At 33.0% G+C, this 25278-nt stretch overlaps 5 protein-coding genes across 5 annotated transcripts; 3 read left to right on the top strand and 2 right to left on the bottom strand. All coding sequences in view use genetic code 12, as the record gives it.

Annotated features, from left to right (window-relative positions):
* Positions 1–138: 138 nt before the first annotated feature.
* Positions 139–1926, top strand: CAALFM_C305250CA (uncharacterized protein; the record flags this gene model as incomplete). The annotated part of the gene is made up of 1 exon (XM_718119.1): positions 139–1926. The coding sequence occupies one exon, from the start codon at positions 139–141 to the stop codon at positions 1924–1926; it is 1788 nt and encodes a 595-aa protein (XP_723212.1).
* Positions 1927–2412: 486 nt separating this feature from the next.
* Positions 2413–3201, top strand: RPL8B (60S ribosomal protein eL8; the record flags this gene model as incomplete). The annotated part of the gene is made up of 1 exon (XM_718118.1): positions 2413–3201. One exon carries the CDS (start codon positions 2413–2415, stop codon positions 3199–3201), a length of 789 nt encoding a protein of 262 aa, XP_723211.1.
* Positions 3202–3499: 298 nt separating this feature from the next.
* SAP3 (aspartyl protease SAP3) lies at positions 3500–4696 on the bottom strand (the record flags this gene model as incomplete). The annotated part of the gene is made up of 1 exon (XM_718117.1): positions 3500–4696. One exon carries the CDS (start codon positions 4694–4696, stop codon positions 3500–3502), a length of 1197 nt encoding a protein of 398 aa, XP_723210.1.
* A 1100-nt stretch (positions 4697–5796) lies between these two features.
* On the bottom strand, positions 5797–10302 carry CDR1 (ATP-binding cassette multidrug transporter; the record flags this gene model as incomplete). The annotated part of the gene is made up of 1 exon (XM_718116.2): positions 5797–10302. The coding sequence occupies one exon, from the start codon at positions 10300–10302 to the stop codon at positions 5797–5799; it is 4506 nt and encodes a 1501-aa protein (XP_723209.2).
* A 2273-nt stretch (positions 10303–12575) lies between these two features.
* Positions 12576–25061, top strand: DYN1 (dynein heavy chain; the record flags this gene model as incomplete). Its single annotated transcript, XM_718115.2, has 1 exon — positions 12576–25061. The coding sequence occupies one exon, from the start codon at positions 12576–12578 to the stop codon at positions 25059–25061; it is 12486 nt and encodes a 4161-aa protein (XP_723208.2).
* Positions 25062–25278: the final 217 nt, after the last annotated feature.

Here is a 25278-nt window from a genome sequence, read left to right as displayed (position 1 = left end):
ATAAGAATATACTTCTATACATATATATATATATTCTAGATTAGAACTTGATTCTTCATTTTTTTTTTTTTCTTTTTCTTTTTATTTTAACTTATACCCAAGCCAAACCCTAAAGGTTATATTATTATTATACATATTATGGCTATTAATACTCATCAACCTTTGAATCATCCTAGTTTAGATACTATATCTGTCTCAATATCATCGTCTCACCCATCAATAGATTCAATTAATTCATCATGCATCATGCAGAAACATAAACATCAACTACTATTACCACAAACTGAGAAATATAATAATAATAATAATAATATTAGTGCTTATCAACCAGATAAACAATTACTACAACAAAAGCAGTCTAAAACTAAAAACTCCCAAAGTGAATATCTGCCCAAGCGGAGAACGAAAATGAAGAAATCATTCAGTATTAACAACATTAAACAAATTACTAGTTCAATAGATAATCATCCCTTGAATCACAACTATAATGATACTGATACTGATACCAACCCAAGCACAAACAGTCACGGAGAGAACAATTTTGAAGATTATCAGGATGATAGTATGGAATTAGATGATGATTATGATTCAGATGATTTATCTTATACTTCATGTCTGTCATCACAATCTAATTCAAATTATAGTGTTGTTTTTGAAAAAGATCCTACTACTATGTCTCCTACATCTGATCAAATACCTTTTTCTTATCATTCATTTAATAATGATTGTTTTCTTTATACAAATACCAAATCATCTTTAGGTATAAGTATTCCAATGAATAGATCTCATCCAATGTCAAGCAGTTTACAATCTCCAATATCATCTCAATCATTATTATCAATGTCACCACCACCAAGTGTCTTTTGTCTTCCTTCAACTACTACATCATGTTCTCCCATTACAACAAATTCAATATCACAATCTTTGGAAATGGAAAGATCTCTTCGTCGATCTTCTTCTAGTGATTCTTTATACATGCTACTTAAAAATGCATCAACATCATCATCGACACCCTTCTCCTCCTCATCACCTTCTACACAGTCATCCTCGCCATCACCCACCTCAACATCTTTATCACTATTTTCTAAAAAACAAAGTATCAAATCCACGTCCAAAAAATCCATTTATTCAAATCTAAGTACTTCTTTAAGACTGTTTCGTAATAAACTTTCTTCATATAATAAAGAAAATCTCTTGAAATTCATTATGGATTCTCCCAGATTAACTGATGAAAAATTGCCATTACAAAAACCATCTTGTCCAGAAGCAAAAGTTCAGGAAGAAGAAACAGAAGAAACAGAAGAAACAGAAGAAACAGAAGAAACTCCAATGGAAGAATTAACTACATTCCATCACCATCAACATCATAATCATCATCATGAATTGGGTTTAGAAAAATCTCAATGCATCAAATATAAAACTCGTGAACTGCGTACCAATTCACGATTTTTAATTTTATATGCTTTTGATATGAATGCTAGATGTAATTCAATGACATTACCCAATTCACCAACTCAAGATGAATTATACAAAATTATTAAACGGCATCCTAACATAAAAAAATTCCATTATAAACATAATATTCATCGTATATCTAATATGTCAAGAGAAAAATTATGGAATAATGTCATTTTACCACCACGTCAAGATGATAGTCCCGAATTATTTATAAAAAGTGACCCATATATTATATACAACGACCATAACGAGTTGGATAATGGCTTGGATGGCCATTATTCTATTGTTAGAAAACTGGGGAAATATATGCCATGGGCTTTAAAACCAAGTATAAAACCTGCAGGAGTTTTACCTAATAGTAAATGGGTTTTCAATGGTCAGGCACCAAATAGTGGAATCACAAAAACTCAATTTACTGTTAAAGGTTGGTGTAATCCTAGATGGGTTGATCATACCCCAACAAATTAATGAAGAAAGAAGTACAACTATACCCTAGTTCAATTTCCTTCAATGTTTGCTTGTTTGCGTATTTTCAGATTTGCTGATTTACTTTTAGTTCTTGCTATAGTCCTACACTATTATATAATTATTCATATAGGTTTTAATATTTAATAATACAATTTAGGAATTTAAGTATTGTATTATGAGTTTGATTTAAGTTAGCCTTTAAGGTTTTTTTTTTGCAACCCGACGGAAGAACAAATGAATAAATCCGACATTTGACAAGGTGTATTATAGTAGTACGACATTAAGAATTGTCGCACTTTTTAAATTAGGGCTATAGCCCTAACCTTTAATTTTTTTTTTTTTTGGTTGGGAATTTGATGATCCTTCTTCTTCTTCGCACATTGTATTTCCCATCTTACTCAATCTCGTTTGGTAACAAAAAAAGATAAATTTTTCACCTGTTACTGGTTTAACGAATAGTCTATCCATATACCAACCCACTTAAAAATGGCTCCAAAAGGTAAAAAGGTTGCTCCAGCTCCATTGGCTACTAAATCCGCCAAATCTTCTGAATCCAAAAACCCATTATTCGAATCCACTCCAAAGAATTTCGGTATTGGTCAATCCATTCAACCAAAAAGAAATTTATCCAGATTTGTTAAATGGCCAGAATACGTTAGATTACAAAGACAAAAGAAAATTTTATCTTTAAGATTAAAAGTTCCACCATCTATTGCTCAATTTTCTCAAACTTTAGATAAAAACACTGCTGCTCAAGCTTTTAAATTATTAAACAAATATAGACCAGAAACTTCTGCTGAAAAGAAAGAAAGATTAACTAAAGAAGCTGCTGCTATTGCTGAAGGTAAAACCGCTAAAGATGTTTCACCAAAACCAGTTGTTGTCAAATATGGTTTGAACCATGTTGTTTCATTAATTGAAAACAAAAAGGCTAAATTAGTTTTAATTGCTAATGATGTTGATCCAATTGAATTAGTTGTCTTTTTACCAGCCTTATGTAAAAAAATGGGTGTTCCTTATGCTATTGTTAAAGGTAAAGCTAGATTGGGAACTTTGGTTCACAAGAAAACTTCTGCTGTTGCTGCTTTAACTGAAGTTAATTCTGCTGATGAAGCTGAATTATCTAAATTGATTTCTACTATCAATGCTAATTACATTGAAAAATACGAAGAAAACAGAAAACATTGGGGTGGTGGTATCATGGGTTCTAAAGCTAATGATAAAATCGCTAAAAAGGCTAAAGCTGCTGCTGCTGCTGTTTCTACTTCTAACTAAATAGACATTAAAAACTTTTAGGGATTTAGTTTATCTAGTTAATTGTTGATACATTACACATTTCATCTGTATATTATAAACATGGGATTATATTTTGTAAGAGAGAGAGAGAAGCAACATTAGCTTTGAGTAATTGTTTGTGGGGGAGGTTTAAAATAATATATTTTTCTAATAAAGTAAAAGTAAAAAGTAAACAAAAAGAAGCTATAAAGTCTAACAATAATAAACCAAGCTAAACCGAAATGTTCTATTGAATAGAATCAAAAATAAGAATCAATCTCCAGAGGTGTACTTCCCCCTAAGTAAGAGCAGCAATGTTAGAAGCAGTAGTATACTTAACTTGAGCTAATGAAATTTCATTATCATCCAAATCATAAACAATATAGGCTGATCTCAAGAAATTATCACCAAGAATGTTATAATCACTAGTTCCAAAAAGAAGTTGACATTGATCATAAACTTGACCATCTTCAGTGTATAATGGAGCAGTAAATTCAGAAGCTGGAACGGAAATTTTAGCATTTTTATCAAAAGCAAAATCAACTGATCCTGACAAATTACAATCAACAAGATAGAAAAGATTACCATTAGCATCATAAGTTTCTTGACCATTAAAAGCACTAATCACTTGATCAGCAACACCTTGTTGTAAATAAGTAATGGTAGTACCTGAATCCAACAAAACATCAACATCAGCATTAATGGATTGTCCAGCAACTTTTACAGTATTCAAATGAATTCTTAATTCATTATCAGAAGTAACTGGTAAAGCAATCAATGTCCCACTATATTTAGCATTATCAACACCACCAAAAATAATTTGTCCACTAGTGGCTTGTCTTGAATTAAGATAAAGTGAATAAGCATTTTTAGAAATAATTCCTTGATTTTTTAAAGTCACAGGAACATTATCATAATTACCTTCAGCTTCATGAGTTTTATAACCAATCCCTAAAATCCCTTGATCAACTGATGTACTAGTAACATCGGCAAATTGTTGCTTTGTGATAGAAATACCACCAAATCCAATAGTATCTTTATACCATGTCCCTTGTGAAGTAGTTCCATCACCATATTCAATACTAAATGGACTATTCAAATTTTGAGAACTACTTGAAGAACTTGGGGAATAAGTTCCTTCATTTTTACAAAAATTTGGATCTTGTCCTTGACCAGCTTGACATGAAACTTGAGAATCAGGAACCCATAAATCAGATGATCCAGTATCAATAACAACAGTTAATTTTTGTTTATTGGAACCAACAGTAATATCAGAAGCATAACTAACTTGTTCATTAATTAATTTAACTGGAACAGTTTGTCTCTTGACGTTGACGTTGGTATTGATTTCACCTTGGGGACCAGTAACATTTTTATGAGTTTTGATAACATCAAAATTCAAAGCAACAAACCCTGGAGAATTGTTGAAAGTTGTTGGAGTAGCATCAGCTAATAAAGCAATAGCAAGAGCAATAAAGATATTTTTTAAAAACATTTGTTATATATATGTGTATGTGTGTGTGGAAGTTAATTGATTGAATTAGAAATGTTCCAATCCATAATTTTAGAGAAGTTATCCAGCCTTATTTATATATTGTTCACTATTCTTCAATCATGGTAATACCCCTTTCCCAATGAGAACTACTCTATCCTACTTCAGTTTTACTGGGAAGGAGGTTTTCAAAAGTGTGGTTGTTTTGATACACGGCACCAAGTTGAATTCAATAAGCCTCCTTTTATTTCAAATTTGTTGTTGTTGTTGTTGTTGTTGTTGTTCTTTTTCTTCTTCTTCTTCTCTGTGTTTTGTGGTTGGATTCACCTTTGGTTACTTTTTGGTGCCGTATAGTTGTTGATAATGGTTATGATATGAAATTACATGATTAATATCACCTACATATTGGCGTCTTACTTGAAATTATGGAAGTGGTATTCTATTTTTACTAAACAAAAAAAATAAGCACAACTCCATATATGGATTTTTCACATGGTATTTGTTATTTGTCAGATCATAATATTGCTTAACCATTTGCGTATATAGGTGGACGTACATTGAAGGTTTGGAACACTTTTTCTTTCTAATTATAATTTCAACATTTTTTTAGTTGTTAATTATTGATAAAACAAATCAAACAATGAAATTTCCTTATCCTCTATTGTTCTTATCAATTTTCGATACTTCGTGATATGGTTAGTATACGATAACTGTGTAAGGAAAATTTATAGTTGCGAAAAAAAATTTGCGCTCTTTTTTGCGGGGGGCGAGGAGTTTGTTCTTTGACAGATGAGAAACACTTTTTCCCAATAATTCAATAATACACAATTTTGCAACGGAAGAGTCGGCATAATCCAATCCTTAACCCAGCACGTTCAACTAACATAACCACATGACCACTAACCACCACGTCTACATAACAATGATAATTTCATTTCTAAATGCAAATTACTAATATTATTAATATTAAAAAACAGGTATAAATATATTTATGTATAAATAATTACTCTAACACACAACAACAACAACAACAATAGTCTAAAAACGTCTATTATATTTTAGACGTTTGAGATACCACCATGTCAAAAAACAAACTGTTTAATTTATTTCTTATTTTTTTTCTCTCTGTTACCCTTTGGAACTCTAGCTAACCAATAAAAGATCACCGTAAGAATGATATTAATAGCAATGAAAGCAATGAAAATACCGAAATTTCTCCATCTTTCACTGTATAATGAATTAACTGATTTCAAGAAAGTATTGGTGGAACTCATTTGACAGAATGCACAAGATCCATCATTTCTAGTTTCAAAATACCCACCAGCAAATTTAATGTATGGATCCAAATAAGTAGAACAAGATTCACCATTTGGTGGTTTAACTGAAACATATTCACGTTCAGCACATTTAACAAAAGTGTTAGCTAATCCAGTAGAAAGCATAGCTTGAACCAAATAAGTGAATGGATTACATCTGTACATGAAAATCCAAAATCCTGGTAATACATCAGGACCAGCTAAAACACCACAGAAATTCAAACACATAGTAAATAACAATGTAGCCAAATTGGCAGCATTATCAGCTAATTCACTGAAAGACATACATAATTGACCCATGGTTGCTGTGTAAACATAAAATGCAGTAACAAGCATCCACATTAAAACACCTCGAGGATTGACAGAATCAGTTGGTGTAGCATTATTATACAATCCTAATGGATAATACCAACAGAAAAATGCTATGGTACCAACGGCAACTTGATAAGGAATTTCTGATGTAATTTGACCGGCAATAAATGCAAACCAACTGAATGTTCTTGATGGAGCTTCTCTCACTTCATAAACATCACGTTGCTTCACAAAGTATGGTAACATTTGTTGCACCAAAGTATTGAATGGAATGAAAAACATAAACACCGAAAACATTTGATTTTGTAAACCTTGCATGTTATTTTTAGCTTTGAAAAATGAAAATCCATTAAATAAAGCTGCTGAAACAACCAAAAAGATTTTAGAATAAATATATCCTGGTGATCTCCAATCTTGAACAATAGTTCTCCAACTGACCAATAAGTATTGTTTCCAAAGTGGTGCAGCATATTTCAAAAGCGCTTCTGGATCATTATCTCTTGGTAATTTAGATAATTCAGCTTCCATTCTATTAATTTCTTCTCTAACAGCTTGATATTCACTAGAATTTCTCCAAACTTCAAAATAATCTTGTTTGGCATGTGAACCTGGTGCAGCACCAACAACTTGTAACATCCATTCTGCTGGATTTGCTTCCTTAGGACATGGATCAGCACCATATTTTTCAAAATAATTGATCATGGTTTGACAGTTCTCACCTAATTCACCAAAATAAGCCGTTCTTCCACCTTTTTGTAAAAATAAAAGTCTATCAAACTCAGCCATAATAAGTGCTGATGGTTGATGGATAGTACACAAAATGGCTTGACCATGATCAGCTAACTTTCTCATCAATTTACAAATCGACCAGGCAGTTTGAGAATCTAACCCTGAAGTTGGTTCATCTAAGAATAACAACAATTTAGGTTTGGCAACTAATTCAACCCCAATGGTCAATCTTTTTCTTTGTTCAACATTCAAACCTTCACCAGCGACACCAACTAGGGCATCAGCATAATCAGTCATTTCCAATAAATCAATAACATAATCGACATAATCATCTTTCTCCTTTTTAGAAATCTTGTTGGATTGTCTCAAATAAGCAGAAAATTGTAATGCTTCTCTAACAGTAGTGGTTTCCAAATGAACGTCTTGTTGTTGGACATAACCAATTGATCTTTGGAATGAAGAATCTAAGGCATGGCCATTAACCAATCTTTCACCATCAGTAATAATACCAGTAGTGACTCTTTCAGATAAACAATTCAATAATGTGGTCTTACCAGCACCAGATGCTCCCATCAATGCAGTAATTTGACCTGGTTTGACCCATCCATCAACATGATCTAAAATAACACGATCTTCTTTTTTGATTTTAACTTGATAAGTCAAATCTCTCCAGAAAAATATTTCACGGTTTTCTGGGAAATCAACACTTCCAGTACTACCCTTTTCAGTGAATTTTTCATTATTAACAGCTTCAGCTTCATCTTGATAATCAAGTTTGCCAGCAACAGGACCAGCTTCAATATCACCTTTGTTGGAAGCAGCAGTTTTTCTTTTATGTTTTTTCAATGACCCTTTGAGGAACAAAACAATTTCCCCCTTTTGCATAGCACCTTTATTGAATTCAGTTAAAGCAATATAAATGGCCAAAAAGAATACGGCAAATCCAATGGTAATACCCAAGTTTCTCCATTTATGAGAATTGTAATATTGATAAGCACCAGCCAAATAATTGGTACCACTAACCATTTCATTACCTGGAACAGACCCCACTGCAGTACACACTTGATTTGAACGTGATATATTTTCATAACCTGGACCACTTGGAACATATTGAGCACATTGGAATTCACGACCGTGGAATTCATTAACCATAAGGGATTCAAACACATAACCAACAGGGTTAATATAATTAATCCATCGAGACCAACCCAACATACTTGGAGTTGGGATAACGAACCCAGTATAAATAACCATAGCCAATAACAACACGGTAGCAGGAGTCATGGCACCAGAAATAGATGTTGAAACAGCACCAATGGATCTAAACAAATGGGACATAACAAATGTACACCAAATACACATTAACCAATAGAAAAAGAATCTACCTGGATTTCTTCTAAAATTAACCATAAAATAAAACACAAAATTAAATGACATTGACATGGCTAATTTGACAGGTAATTCACTAATAATACTGGCCAAGGCATCAGCTGAAGGACGATAAAGGGCATATTTTTTATGTTTCTCGACAATTGGTCTGGCTTCGAAAAGTGACATGATTTCCAAAAGTGATGAAAAGGCATTAAACAAAACAGCAAAGAACATGGCAGCACCTCTATAATAAAACGATCCAGTGGTTTGACTAAGATTATAGAACACCGACGACAATATGAGACCCATTACAAGTTGACCGAAAACGGAAAATATAGGAATCGACGGATCACCTTTCATACGAAGGAAATTTCTCGCAACACCATACCTCACTTGCATGAAGAATGATACAGTATATGGAGATGCTGGTCTTGTATTGTTGGATTGTTTGGCAACATGAGATTCACGATAAGTTTCCCTGGTGTTGGATCGTTCACATTCAACAAAATATTCATCAATTTCCTTAGTTAATTCAGCATATTCGGGAGAATTTTTCCAATATGTTTCAAATTCTTGAGCAGTTCTTGGCACTTTATCTTCATAACCTGGTAATGGTTCTCTTTCAGCTGGATTGGTTAAGGAAGTCAAGAAATCAGCAGTAGTTTGTCTTTGAGGACATTTCCAACCCATCTTTTCAAAATATTCTTTAGCCTTGGTGGCTTTACCAAAGAAAATTTGATAACCTTCATACAAGACAACAACTTTATCAAATAAATCATAGGCATCTTGAGAACATTGATAAATAGCAATTAAAGGGGTGGTATCTAAAATGACTGCTGAAGTTTTCAAAGCTCTAATGAATTCCAAAGCAGTAGCAGAATCTAACCCTCTAGTGGCATTATCCCAACATTGGATATTAGCACCACTCAAAGAAGCTTCAGCAATTGACACTCTTTTCCTTTCACCACCGGAAACACCACGGACGAAATCGTTACCAACATTAGTATTTCTTGTGTGTGATAACCCATAGGTTGCCATATAAACACTAGCCATGTGTTTAGCATAAGTTTCTCTGTCGATACCTTCACCTCTGTTTTGTGGAGTTCTTAATCTAGCGGCAAATTCCAAAGTATCACCAACACTCAAATGAGGGAAATGAACATCGGTTTCAGCAGAATAAATAACATCACCACGGTAATGACGTTCAATATCATGTGGGGATAACCCATCATAAGTAATTTGGGATTCTTTACCAATGTGGAAACCATAAGTGTTAACAGCAATGGTCTTTAACAATGTGGAACAACCAGCACCGGGTCTCCCCAAAACAACAGTAAGTTCACCTGGTCTCATAATGGCATCCATTGATTTCAAAATATCAAAATATCTTGAGTCATCATCTTTTTGGAAATGTCTGAAACCTTCTGTGGCTAATTTCCAAAGTGCGTTAGTAACAGTTGGTTGATAATCAGAATCATTAGCAACACCATATGCTCTTAAATTTCTATATCCAATTCCCAATTTCGAAGGTTTATAATATTCAGGATCTGATTCAAACAATTTTCTTAAATTTTTAACCCAAAATTTGGCATTGAAATTTTCTGAATCGGGATTCAATTGGTCATTATTTATTTCTTCATGTTCATATGGATTGACCCCGGGCACTTCTGACATATGGGTTAAGTATTTCAATAAACCTGCTGACGAGTCATCTTTGAAAGAATCATGAGTGAAAGTTCTGGCTAAATTCTGAATGTTTTCACTTGTATGGGCATCAAACCCGTGGTATTCATTAATGGAATGGTTTTCTGAAGAAGAGTCTTGACTAATTGCCTTTTCTAATTTAGATTCATCTTGCGACGACATCTTAGAATCTGACATAATTTTTTCGTTTTTGACCTTTTAAAGAAATTATTAAGTACAAAAAATAAATAGAATATATATGTGATATAAAAGAATAAAATAGAAAATATCTTAAAGGGTAGATCTCAACTTTTATATATAAAAATTTCTTCTATTGGTGTGGGATCCCCCCGATTAAATGATGATGAACTAAAAAAAAAAATTCAAGAAAATCAGTAAATAAGCAAAAATGAGTAAGTAGAAAGAAAAAAAGAAACATAAACATATGGTGTAACACAAAAACCTTTACTAGTAGTACCAGTGGAAAAGAATTCTTTTTGTTTTTTCGGGAAAGTTTCAATCAGTTGGCAATTTTCCGTTGAGCTCCCACTATCCGATCCCTACCCCCCCCCCCCCATACAAATTTGTATGGAACAGAGTGAGGGCGGCTGTGTGTTTGTGTGTGTGTGCACCCAAAAAAAATATCCGATATCCGTCTCAACTACAACGGTGTTAAAGTTATTTTCTTTTAGTCTATATCGTAATGATTCGATTCTAATATGTTGAAATACATCTTTGTTTAATTACTACTACAACTACTCTATTATTCAGTTTTAAGCGATTCTGGTAGTTATTTTTGTAATTATACATTTGGAAGCAAGAAAGAAAAATTGTTATTTATGCATCTTTAAACCCAATAATAGAGGAGTAAAAGCGTTTCGGATAAAATAAACAAAATGGAAAATTGAATTCAGGTTCTTGACACACTTGCTACTCCTCTTACTATTACTGTTCGGATTTACTGTATTTATTATTTTAACTTAAATGCGAAAATGAAGTTAATTGTTGAAATTCTCGCAAAAAAAAATAGTATTAGAATTCTAGTTCCGATTCGATGTGATGTGACGAGGTGGCTGATTCAACTTTAAGGTATGTTCATTTTGTTTACAAAATTGAGGTAATGATAGAGATTATGTTTGGGTCACGCATAAACATTGAGAAAAAGAATTGTTACATATGATGTATATTCGATGACAAGAAATCTTCCACAGCTAAACTAGAGAGGAGGCGGCTTTACATTTTTGATTGAGACACTAACTCCGTATTTTTAAAAATAACGCACGGTGATACGGAGTACTTCTTTTTTTTTTGTTTCTTTTTTTAGACCTGTTCGCCGGAAACTTTCCCTGTTAGGGAACATTACTAACAGTATCGAACAATTAATACTTATTGAGTAACGAGGATCTAACAAGGTTGGAAAAACTTCTAATAAATCCGAAATCCTTAATCAAACTATTGAATGCTCTTTCAAAACTTTATAAGAAGTTGAGGCGAAGCAACCGGCAAGAGAAATAAATGAAAATGTGTGGTAATGTCGGCAATAGTTGATTTGTTTGCGTGTTTCTTTGTTTTTTTTTCTTGTATTGTTTTGGGAACATTGTCATCATCGTCGTCAATCGGTTAAACACACCTCAATCTCATTTTCTTCTAATACTAAAAGTTCAATTGACTTTGTTCTTCGTGATTCGTTATAACGGTTGGATGGATTTATCTTGGGAAACTCTATGGCCCGTGAGTGGCAATTATTTGACACCAATAAATATTTTTCTAACAAAAGTAGAACATACTGAAAAAGCAAGGTTGGTTTTGCTGAAGATTCTCGAAAAACGAAAAACAACTGTAACGGTTGCAATCTTTTGGTTTAGTGTGTAGCACTATGTTTGAAATCAAGTAGGTATTGTGCTTGTTATTTTGTAGTAATTTTCTTTACATTTCTTGTATTGGGATCATTATTTTTAGTAATATTTGGCAAAAATTTTGATGAAATATTAGTACAACTAAATTGCTAATCTACTTTTAATACCATTACCAGAACAATTTCACTCTTACACAATTCTTCAATCAATTGAGTCTCTATACAGAAATAACAACCAATATATTGTTGTTTTCCCTACATAGGATGACTCACTTCAATTCAATTTTGCGTGTGACTTCAACCCTTCTTTGCCAACAATAAATCATTCAATTGTTTCTATCTTCAAACACCGCCAAATAAGCTCTTTATAAAGCATAATTGGTATATACTGGTCTCTGCTAACCAGCTGCAATCAAGTTTAATGGGATCAATTAACTATAGTGTTGTCTGATACACGTCTAATTGTGCAAAAGTACACACACAAACCAAAAGTGTGAGAAAAAAAAATCACTAAGGGACACGAAAAGTAAACAAATCTGAAAAACACGAAGGCTTTCAAAAATAGTGATCCAGAATATTAAAAACAGAATCTTTATTTGAAATTTAATTCAACACAATGGAAGAACTGGTCACACCCTTATTATCAGTCAATCAATTATATGACTGTATAATAGGCTTTCTACCTTTTAATGAAAATGTGCCGAAATTTACACAGTGTGAAGATGTATTGACCAAGTTTATATCTAACAACAACCAAGATACTTTGTACCTTATCAAGTCTATTGAAGAGAAAACATCCAGAATATCAAATGATCTTTCAGACTTGGATATGGGATTTAAAGATTTAGATACTTTTGTTATTATAATCAAATCTAAAGGTGAACTTAGGAATGATATACCGCTTACCCAACAGCTAAATATTATGAGTATTCCTATACCACAAGATGAGAACCACGAGACTAATGATCTGTTTGAAAAACTTCGATTAGCAGTTAGTTTAGGGTTGTCACCATATTTTGATTTCATTTCCACCAAAAATGAAGAATCAGCATTGGCAACAACGAAAAAGAAATTTAATGAATTATCATTAGCATTACAACATTTACAACAGAGGATCCATATACCAGATTTATTAATCACTACTCATCCAAAGATCAAGATGTTAATTGCCGAGAAAGGTAGCGAATACCCGGATGAATTAATAGATGACACTGAATTTTTAAATGAGATAACATCAATTACTAACAATTGGGTTCGACAAATTCAATCCATCACTCGTTTGAACCATGAGCCATCGGATGGGGATAGTATTATGGAAGATATCCAATTTTGGAAATCTATGGATTTGGCGTTGATTTCTTTGAACCAACAAATTAACTCCCCGGAAGTGAACCTCACTCGAGAATTGTTATCCAAGGCCAAAAGATTTCATATTACCTTGAGTTTTGAAAATGATATTGGGCTAAAGGAAAAGTTAAATGAAACCAAGTTGTACAACTCCTTTTTAAGAGAACTTCCCATTAATGATTTGCTGACCATCACTGATGACGATGGGTTTCAGAAGTTTGACGATGCCTTGGCAAATATCTTCAGTCATTTAAAGCTAAAGTTAAACTTATTACCATTGGAAAGAGCAATGAAGTCTGTCGAAGTAATTTTAAACGATATCACCGAAAAATTTCAATCATTATTGGGTACCTATGATTTAATGTCGTTATCACTAGATAAGTTTGAAGAATTGATCAGTTTGTGCAACAAAGAATTGGATACCATAGAAGTAAATATTAAGTTTATAATCAATTTACTAAGAGAATTGTTGAGAAAACGTCAAGAGAAATTCAAACTAATCAAAATTGATCAAACCAAACTTGAAAATATTAAAGAAAGATTATTATATCTTAGACAGTTTAGACATAATCATCAAGATTTGATGACTGGGATTGAAAGTGTTTTACCACAAGAAGAGCAATTAGATCTGATTAGTAAGTTGAATGAGGCATATAACAAGCACATTATCAGTATCAACCCTGTTGACATATCACACCAGGGGAAGTTGATTTGGTCAATGAATGAACACGCATATCTTGAAGTGTTTCACAACTTGAATTCTTTACTTACGAAAAAGATAAACAAGTTTTTCAACAATGCTCATACATTTATTGATTTTATTACCATTTATAAAAACTTTTTCATTGGAGACAATTCAAATTCGTTGTTACTGCTGATCAGTGATGATCATAAATTGAGAACTTTAACAATAGCTGATAGAGAGATCCAAAGACTTGTTGAATTGAATTCAGATCATGTCCTGGAAACAAGTTTCTCCTCCATCACGTGGAAAATCCAACTTAGTGCTAAATTAAAGTTCTATCGAGACTACTTAGAACTACTTTTAGGGTTTAATTGGAAGAGTTATTCCGTGGGTACCAAAATCGATACCACCACAAACAAGTTATTGGAAAGTTTAGACCCAGTCACAGCAATTAATAAATGGGTCGACGAGGAAGTTAACCAGAATTTGCCTAGTGCCAATTTAGGAAAGATTTTCACCGTGTCGGAAAATTCACACGAAAGATTTGATTTAAATATCAATTTCAATTTTCAAATATTTGAAATTTACCGACAACTTAATCAATTGTACAATTTGGGATTTTCCTTACCAAGCTTAATAATACTACAATTCAAAAAAATCAATCAATTATATCCAATCACAAACATTATCAAGGATCATGTGCAATTGCTTAACAAACTTTTTAATATAGATCTACAAGAAGGTTATGGTAAAGCTTTTGGATTTCTTGTTGCTACTCAAATTAAGAAAGTAGAGGAAATGTTGAAAGAAACTATGAATATCGAATGGGTTCATTTATTACACGCAGTTGAGTTACACAAGGTTAATGATAATGATTTTAAATCAACTGAAAATTTAATTGAACATCGATCAATGAGACAATTGACTGAATTTCAGGATTCTGTAACCCAATTAAATTTACTGTTAATCAAATTAAAGAATTTTTCCAAATTCATGGATCAATGTAAGTTTTTATTAAGAACTGCAAATTTTGAATTTGCCTCCATTGAAGGACATTTGAAAACATTACAACTAGAATTCAATAATATTTCTTTAGAGAAAGTCGAGAATCTTGAAGGGTTAGCTGATTTAATTAACTTGGAAGTGCAAACTGTTTTGAGGGAACGATTACAAACTCAACTTTTCATTTTCAATATCAAAGCTATGGCTTATAATGATGAACAGGAAATTGAAATTTTTGAACTAGACAAATATTTATTGGAATTCCCCACTTTTAAACACTATTTGACTTTTAATGATGAGACATTTGTGATTGAGCCACCATTGAACACTGGAAAGCAACTGGCATTCAATCAATTAAATCATATTGTTTCCATAGTCGAAACACAACATATGATAAAACCACTTACATCACATTCTCAAAGTTTTTCTACTGTTGCTGAAGATGAAAATTCTATGAAACAACTTAATTTGGTTTTTGAGAAAATTGAAACTCTATATCAAGATGCAGAATTATATATTTCCAAATGGCAATTATTACAAAACCTATGGGAATTAAATTTAGATGATCCAGATGATTTTGCCAAATTATTTAAAGCTGATCAAAATGTGGAATCTTGGTTTCAAGTGGTTCAAGAGATTTTCAAATATAGAAACGTTTATGATTTGCCTGACCCAGAAAAGGCATTTGGAAATTTATTTGTGATTAACATCACTAAGATTCAACACAGAGTAGCAATAAAATTTGAAACTTTCCAAAAACTGTTATTAAGTAAATTTGCCAAAAAAATTGATCAAGAAGCCAATTCATTCAACCGTTTGTTGATCAATGCTAAACAAATTTTAGAAATGCCACTTACATTCCATGATAGTACAGAACAATTGACTTCTGGTATCGACAGTTACTTAAAGTATCAAAATAGTTTACAAAGTTGGAACTTTTTGTTGGAGACTTTTCAACTGGTACAAAGTTTTTTGATGAAACACAGATTCAAATTCCCTAATGATTGGTTATATACTGAACAATTGGAAAATAATATTTCAATGGTACAAGCTCTTGTTGCCAAAAAAAGTTTACTCATTGAAGAAAATCTTGAAATTGTTACTTCTAAAATCAAGGCAGAAGCTTTGAAAATTAATGATTCTATAAATTCATTGAATCAAAATTGGCAATCCAAAAAACCCATAGCAGGAAATTTGAATCCATCGGTGGCAATGATAGATTTGGATAATTTTCAAATGCATTTTTCAAAATTGACAGCTTATGTTGAATCATTGATTAATATTTCTAATCATTTAGATATACATATTGTTCCATTTGAAGATATGTCATTATCAATTGATGAAATTAAAGATCTTAAATCGGTTTGGTCTTCAGTTAATGGATTATGGGAAGAACTTGAAAGATTGAAAAAACTTAAATGGAGTGATCTTCAACCTAGACAATTACGTCACCAATTGGACGATTTATTAAATTCAGCAAGAAACTTACCAATGAATATAAGACAATATTCAGCTGTTGATGAAATCCAAGCTTCAGTTAAAACCCATTTGAAAACCCATCAAAAAATATCTGATTTGAAAAATGGTTCCATGAAACCTCGTCATTGGAAAATATTGTTAAGTCAATTAGGAGTACCAGATATTAAATTTGAAGATTTAACCGTTGGTGATGTATGGGGATTGAATATCACTTTGAATTTCCAAACAATTAATGCCATGGTCGAGCAAGCCAATAGTGAAAAAACTATTGAAGAGAATTTAAACAATATTAACAATAATTGGGCTCTGATAACATTTGAATTATTCAATTATGAGAATAAATGTCGTTTAGTGAAGAATTGGGAACAATTAATTGATCAATGTAATACTGATATTAACGCATTGACAAGTATGAAAAATTCACCGTATTTTGGAGCCTTTGAAAGAGAAATCAGTGAATTGGAGAAAAAACTTACACAATTGTTTATTGTCTTGGATATTTGGATAGATGTTCAACGTCAATGGTTATATTTAGAAGGAGTTTTCGGGAATGAAAATAATGATCTCAAAAGTTTATTACCAATAGAAAGTTCAAGATTTACTAATATCAGTTACGAATTTTTAAACTTGTTGAAAAGAATTTATAAATTCAATTTAGTTATTGATATTGTTTTAATTACTGATCTTCAACCGATGATGACAAAATGTTTTGAAAGTTTGGTGAAAGTAAGAAAATCATTAACCGATTACCTTGAAAAGCAAAGAGAATTGTTCCCAAGATTTTACTTTATTGGTAATGAAGATTTATTAGAGCTTGTTGGTGGGTCACATGATATCACAAGGATCAATAATCATTTGAAGAAAATGTTTAGTGGGGTTGAGAGGTTGCAATATGCAAAGGAAAGCTCTTGTATTGTTGGTGTTGTTAGTGAGCAAGGTGAAGAGCTCGTCTTGCACAATCCAGTTTCTTTGATAAAGCATACTAGATTGCATGAATGGTTAAGTGAATTAGAGCTTGAGATAAAGTTAACTCTTTCTCGTTTGGTCAAAGACAATATCAAACTTTTGCGGGAAACTGTGTTTAAAAAAGATGGCTTGGTATCTTTAATTGAAAGTATCCCTGCTCAGGTTGCTACTTTGTTACAACAGATTACTTTTACAAGTCTCATTGAAAATCCAACTACCCTGCTTTCATCACTTCACGAAAGCTTATCTAACACTATTAAAACTCTTGTTCGTGCCATTGGTTCAGAAATAGAGGATCTTACAAGAAAGAAAACACAATATTTAATAATAGAAATAATTCATCAGAGAGATGTTGTTGAACAATTGATAAATGCTGAAAATGAATCCGATAGAAAATTTATTCGAAACATTCAACAAAGGTTTTACTATGACATATCTAATACAGATTTACTCAAAAGCTTAACAATCAAACAAGCAAATTCCGAATTTATTTATGGGTTTGAATACTTGGGTATTCCAGAAAAATTAGCTTACACTCCATTAACCAATGATTGTTATTTAGCCATGTGTCAAGCATTATCTATACAACAAGGTGGTTCTCCTTTCGGACCAGCAGGAACTGGTAAGACAGAATCAATCAAAGCCTTAGGTCACAATTTAGGGAAAATGGTGCTTGTGTTTTGTTGTGACGATTCATTTGATTTCCAATCTATGGGAAGAATATTTTTGGGGTTATGTAAAGTTGGTATTTGGGGTTGTTTTGATGAGTTTAATAGATTAGATGATAAGATATTAAGTGCAATATCATCTCAAATTGAAAGTATTGAAAATGGGTTGAAAAATCCTGACATGGCAATATCTGTGTCTGAAAAGAATGTTAAAGTTAACCCAGAAACAGGTATTTTTATAACTATGAATCCTGGTTATGCTGGAAGAGTTGAATTGCCGGAAAATTTAAAGAAAATGTTTAGAAGTTTTTCAATGGATTCACCTGATAATGAAATTATTGTGGAAATATTGCTTACATCACAAACATTTGTAAATTCCAAAGCATTGGCAAAGTCAATAGTTCCATTTTTCCAAGAGTTGGCATCCAACACTTCCAACCAATTACATTATGATTTTGGTTTGAGAGCATTAAAGAATACGTTAGTGAGATGCGGTCAAGCCAAAAGAAAGTCTACCAACGCCAATGCCAACGAATCTTTGGCTTTTGAACAAGAATTAGTCGTACAAAGTATTGTGGAAACAATTTTACCTAAATTGATTAAAGAAGACGAAATTGTTTTTGAAAAATTAAGAAACAAATACTTTGCAAATGTTGTTGGTAAAGTGCTTGACAAATCCAATTTAATTGCAGCACTTGAAATGTACTTTACAAAGAATGGAGTTCAGTTTGATGAGAAATTCATCAACAAGGCATTACAATTAATTGACATCCAAAACACTCATCATGGTATAATGTTAGTAGGGGAATCAGGATCCGGGAAATCTACTATCCTTGATCTGATTATGTATGCCTTATCGGTTGTGACCAACGTGGAACACACTAAAGTCCTTATAGATGCCAAAGTCTTATCGAAAGATGAGATTTACGGGAAGCTTGATTTGGTTACACGAGACTGGACAGATGGTTTATTTACCAGTGTATTAAGAAAAATGTCAGAGAATTTACGTGGAGAATTATCGAAAAAACTTTGGATAGTATTTGATGGAGATATTGATCCACAATGGGCTGAAAATCTAAACAGTGTTTTAGATGACAACAAGATATTAACCCTTCCTAACGGTGAGCGATTAAGTTTACCAGAGAATGTTCGTATTGTTTTCGAAGTTGACAACTTGAAATACACTACGCCAGCAACCATCAGTAGATGTGGTATTGTCTGGTTTGACGTATCATTGATCTCCTTAGATGCCCATTTACACAAATTGGTACATCAATTAAACACATATAAAATTACCAATGATGATATGATTCGTGACAACATGCTTGCTGATAATTTGAGAAAATCGTTTGTGGAAGAATTAAGCAACTTACTATCTTATAATGTTTTGTCTGGTATTTGTGAGGTTGCAAAACAAGCTGAGCACATAATGGAGTTTTCATTTCAACGAGCCATTGGTTCTCTTGAAGTTTGTATAAAGACTTATTTACGTCGGTTGTTGAACTTTGCCAATTCCAATGATAATGAAACAGTGGAAATCAAGAAATATGTTCAAAAAGCACTATTACTTTCAATAATGTGGGCATTTGCTGGAGATTCTTCTTATGAAGATAGAATTGAATTTGCAAATGCTATGAAAGATAAGAATATCCTTTGGGGAGTCGAGATGCCGCATGGAAATGTACTTGATTATGATGTTTCTTTACCTGACGGCGAGTGGTTAGATTGGAACACTTCCGTTGCATCAGTGGAACTTGAGCCACATCAAGTTTCAAACCCAAACACAATTGTCCCCACTTTGGACACTGTCAAGCATGAACAGTTTATATTTTCTGTTCTAAATGAGCATAGTCCTTTGTTGCTTTGTGGTCCACCGGGTTCCGGGAAGACTATGACGTTGTTTGAAGCGTTGAGAAAATCACCACAGTTGGAGTTGTTATCCCTCAACTTTTCCAAAGAAACTTCACCGGTGTCGTTGCTAAAGGCATTGGATCAATACTGTGAATATAGAAAAACAAATAGAGGCATCCAATTAGCTCCACGAATTAATGGGAAATGGGTGGTTGTGTTTTGTGATGAAATTAATTTACCCCAAGTCGACAAGTATGGAAACCAAAATGTTATTTCCTTAATAAGACAAATGGTAGAGCACGGTGGATTTTGGCGAGTCAAAGATAACCAATGGGTTTCATTGGAAAATATCCAATTTGTTGCTGCTTGTAACTCCCCCAATGATCCTGGCAGAAACAAATTATCTGAAAGATTTTTGCGTCATGTTCCTGTTATTATGGTTGATTATCCAGGTTATACCTCATTGACCCAAATTTATCAAACATTTAATATGGCTATCTTGAAATGTGCTCCTGATTTACGAGGATTTGCAAAAGCTATCACCGAGGCAAGTATTCAAGTATACGAAAAAACAAGAAAGAAATTAAACAGCCAAATCCAAAAGCATTATGTTTATTCGCCTCGTGAATTGACAAGATGGAGCAGAGGTATACTTGAAGCGTTAAAGTCACATATGTACAAAGACTTGAGTGCTTTCCTTAGATTATGGTATCATGAAGGGTTGAGATTGTTTTATGATAGGTTGGTTACTGATGATGATAAATCGTGGACTTTGCAAATGTTCAAAGAGGTGGCTGAGAATAATTTCCCTAACATTAATTTGAATGCTACTTTCAAAGAACCAGTTTTTTTCAGTAATTGGATGAGTTTGGATTATAAATCTGTGAATGAACAAGAATTAAGATCTTTTGTTTCACTGAGGTTAAGAGTTTTCAGTGAAGAAGAAATGGAGGTTGATTTGGTGTTGCACGATGAAATGCTAGACCATGCTTTACGTATCGATAGAGTTCTTAGACAACCACAAGGTCACATGATATTAGTGGGTCCCAGTGGGAGTGGGAAATCGACTCTTGCCAAGTTTGTTGCTTGGATCAATGGATTAAAAGTTGTGCAACTACACGTTAGAAGTAATTATGGCATTGATGATTTTGATGAAACTTTGCGAGGCATTTTAACACGCTGTGTTCACGGTGAAAAGATATGTTTTATTATTGATGAATCAAGTATTTTGGAAGCTTCATTTATTGAAAGAATGAACACATTATTGGCAAATGCTGAAATTCCTGGTCTTTTTGAAGGTGACGATCACACGTCGCTAATGAGCAAATGTTTGGAACTTTCTCATGCCCAGGGATTGCTATTGGATACTGATGCCGAATTGTACGATTGGTTCACTCAACAAATCTCAAAAAACTTGCATGTTGTGTTCAGTATTAGTGATTCCGTCGAATCTAACAGTCAGTCGGTTATTTCATCACCTGCATTATTCAATAGATGTGTTCTAAGCTGGATGGGTGATTGGTCTGATAGGTGCTTGTATGAAATTGCTTCCTCGCGTATTAGCACTGTCCCTCTTGACATTTCAAATTATGTTATCCCCAACACCTTTGCACCATTTTTATCTAATAGAAGGGCTAAGAATTTGAGAGATGCGATTGTTGATACTTTGGCTTTTATTCATCGGTTTATCCCAGACCATAAATCAACATTGTCATATAGAAGAACACCAACTGATTTTTTGAATCTTGTTCAAATGTTTACTGATTTATTCAATATCAAGCACAAGGAACTAGAAGATTCACAACGACATATTACTGTTGGTTTGGACAAATTACGTGAAACTGTTATTCAGGTGGATAAGTTACAAGGTATGCTTTCAGAAAAGGAAAGTATTTTGAAGATCAAGGACAAAGAAGCCAAAGAAATGTTGAATAAATTACTTACTGACCAAAATGAAGCAGAACGGAAACAAGAATTCTCAATTGCAACACAGGCTGAACTTGCGAAACAAGAAAAGGAAATTGAGAAACGGAAACTGGTTGTGATGAAAGATCTTGAATATGCTGAACCAGCTGTTCTTGAAGCACAAAGAGGAGTGCAAAATATTAAAAAGCAGCATTTATCAGAAATACGTAGTATGGCTAATCCACCTGCAGCTGTCAAAATGACGATGGAATCGGTTTGTATTTTATTAGGTTATGATGTTGGAACTTGGAGAGATGTTCAGTTGGTGATTAGGAAAGACGATTTTATACCAAATATTGTTTCTTTCAATAGTGAGGAACTGTTGCCTGTGGAACTTCGTGAGTATATGGAAAGGGTTTATTTGACGAGAGAAGATTACACATTTGAAATTGTTCATCGAGCAAGTAAAGCATGTGGTCCATTGGTGCAATGGGTCCAAGCACAGTTGGCGTATTCTAGAATTCTTCAAAGTGTGGGTCCATTACGTGAAGAAGTTGAATTGTTGGAACAAAAGACATTGAAGACAAAAGCACAATTGACAGCCATTGATGAAATGATTTTCGAGTTGGAAGAAAGTATTGAAAAGTACAAAGATAGTTACACTGAGTTGATTCGGGAAACAGAGAATATAAAAACGGAAATGTCATTGGTGCATAAAAAGGTGGATAGAAGTACTGCTTTAATTAAGAATCTTAAAGTGGAAAGAGAGAGATGGAAGGAATCTGTCAAGACATTTGGTGATAAAAGAGACAAATTAGTTGGCGAGGTGTTGTTGGCTGCTGCTTTTATTGTTTATGGTGGACTTTACGATCAGAAAGGTAGAGAAATATTATTGAAAACATGGAGAAATAAATTAAAAGAGTCGGGAATCCCATTTGATAAAACGCTCACCATGTCCAGTTACTTGACTACCTCGAAAAAAGCTTTGCACTGGACAAATTGTGGGTTGGTTAATGATAATATTAATATTGAAAATTTTGCATTATTGGAATGGTGTCAAAATCCTGTTATAATCGATCCAAATGGTGTGATTGTGGAAATTTTATCGAAGGCGTCGTCAAAACTGGTCACAGTTACCAGTTTCTTAAGTGATGGGTTGTTCAACCAATTGGAGAATACATTGAGGTTTGGTGGTGTGATAATTATCCAAGATTGTGAATATTATGATCCTTTGTTAGACACGGTTTTAAGAAAAGAAATACACAGAAATGGTGGTCGAATGATGATTAGATTAGGTGATCAAATTATCGATTATTCTTCTGAATTTAAGTTGATATTGGCTTCAAAAGAATCTGGGTTGGTTTTGCCTCCATCGGTAGCATCAAGAGCGTCAATTATCAACTTCACAGTTACAAGTGGCAGTCTTGAAAACAGAGCCCTTGATATTGCTTTGAAAGAAACACGACCTGATGTTGAGAAAGAAAGAACCGATTTGGTTATGCTTAATGGTGAATGGAAATTACGTTTGCAGACATTGGAGGAAGAGTTGTTGGATTCTCTTAGTACAACTCCAGGTGAAATTTTGGATAATGATAACGTGATGAACACTTTGGAGACTCTTAAGAGCGAGACAGATGGGTTGAATGAAAAATTGGCACATTCGGGAGAAGTCATGAACCGAGTTGAAGAGATAAGAAGTAATTACAGCGACGTGGCCAAGAACTTGTCAGGAATATATACCATTTTTGAATCACTTGGTCGTCTTAATCATTTTTACAAGTTTTCATTGACGAGATTTGTTAATAATTTTGCACATTTATTACGTGTGAATATTAAATTATCACCATCTGAGTTTATTATGGAATTATTCAAGGATTCCTTTGCACGTATTTCCACGTCATTGCAATATAAACACAAAATTGTTTTGGCTTTGGTTTTGTCTACTGCTTATTATATGGAGGATATTGGTGATCTGTACAAGACTGCATTTATGAAGATGTTAAAGTTGATTGTCACTGATAAACTTCCAAACAGTATTAGCGATGTGTTTGATGTGTGTCTAGCAAGGAGAGAATCCGGATGGGATGTTGAAAAAGTACTAGAGCTGAATCAAGACAATCTGGTTTTGCAGATCCTTTCAGACTTGCTTTTAAGTTTTGGCAGCACAAAAAACAAAGAAGATTTTGTTGATACTTTTAGTAAGATTAGTGGGTTCTTGTATAAAGATGGAGAAGCCCCATATTCATCTCCTTACGATTTAAACTATTGGATAAATGATCTGGGAATTAGAACTATTATTTTGACGTGTCCAGAAGTTTATGATGCTTCTTACAAAGTTGAACAAAGTGCTCGACAGTTTGGGAAGAAACTAGCTGTTATTTCAATGGGAACAAAAGAAGGAATTGAAATGGCAAATAAAGAAATTGAAGCAGCTTCTATGTCGGCACGTTGGGTTTTGATTCAAAACATACACATGGCGCCATCATGGATATCACATTTTGAGAGTCAGCTTAGTAATTTACATGCCGAATCAAAAATATTCTTGACATGTAAAAATACTTCACAAGTTCCAATTGGGGTCATATCTCAATGTAAAGTATTGAATTTTGAAAATGAAGTGGGCATTCAACGACTTGTATTGGATACTTATAAATCGAGTTCTATGGATAAGAGAGAAAGAATTGAGCGACATGTTTTGTTGCTATTGATTTGGTACCATTCTGTCATTCTTGAAAGAGTAAGATACTCACCTGTATCGTTCAAGAAGAAGTATGATTTCAATGACTCCGATTATACCTGTGGTGTTCACATTATTGAAAAAGTGTTTGAAAGCTACGATGGTAAAACTGAAACCATTCCTTGGAATGAGATTAAATATTTAATTGGAACCATAACTTATGGTGGTAAAGTTGACGACAAAGAGGATTTAGAATTTTTAGAGACTTTTGCTGGTGCTATTTTCACTGAGAGATCATTTGATCTGAATTTTAATTTGATAGAGAATGAATTAACTAAAGAGAACAATGAAGTTTTGCTTTTGCCAGATACTACAGAAGAGATCGTATCATGGATCAATAAGTTGCCTTATGACACACCATTATCTTGGATTTACTTGTCTGATGATGCCAATCTGTTAGTGAAAAAACAACTTGGATTAGAAATCGTGGAATCTGTACTTGATCTATCTGAAGATTTATAGATTTTTAGTTTATATTTTAATGAAAGAAAGATAATTGTATTTGTATATTACTTTTTACAAGATTTGATACTTTTATAATAATATTGTCCCTGAAAAAAAAAATATATTAACAGATAGATATGCAATTATAACCCCCCCTAAATTTACCATTTTTCTTTTTTTATGAACACTATATTACAAATGTATAAACCAAATTGTAGTCTGGTATATTAATTCT

Source organism: Candida albicans, chromosome 3, assembly GCF_000182965.3.
Source record: "Candida albicans SC5314 chromosome 3, complete sequence".
Classification (NCBI taxonomy): Eukaryota; Fungi; Ascomycota; class Pichiomycetes; order Serinales; family Debaryomycetaceae; genus Candida; species Candida albicans.
The sequence above is the reverse complement of the archived record's forward strand: the minus strand, read 5'-3'. Positions and strand labels throughout refer to the sequence as shown.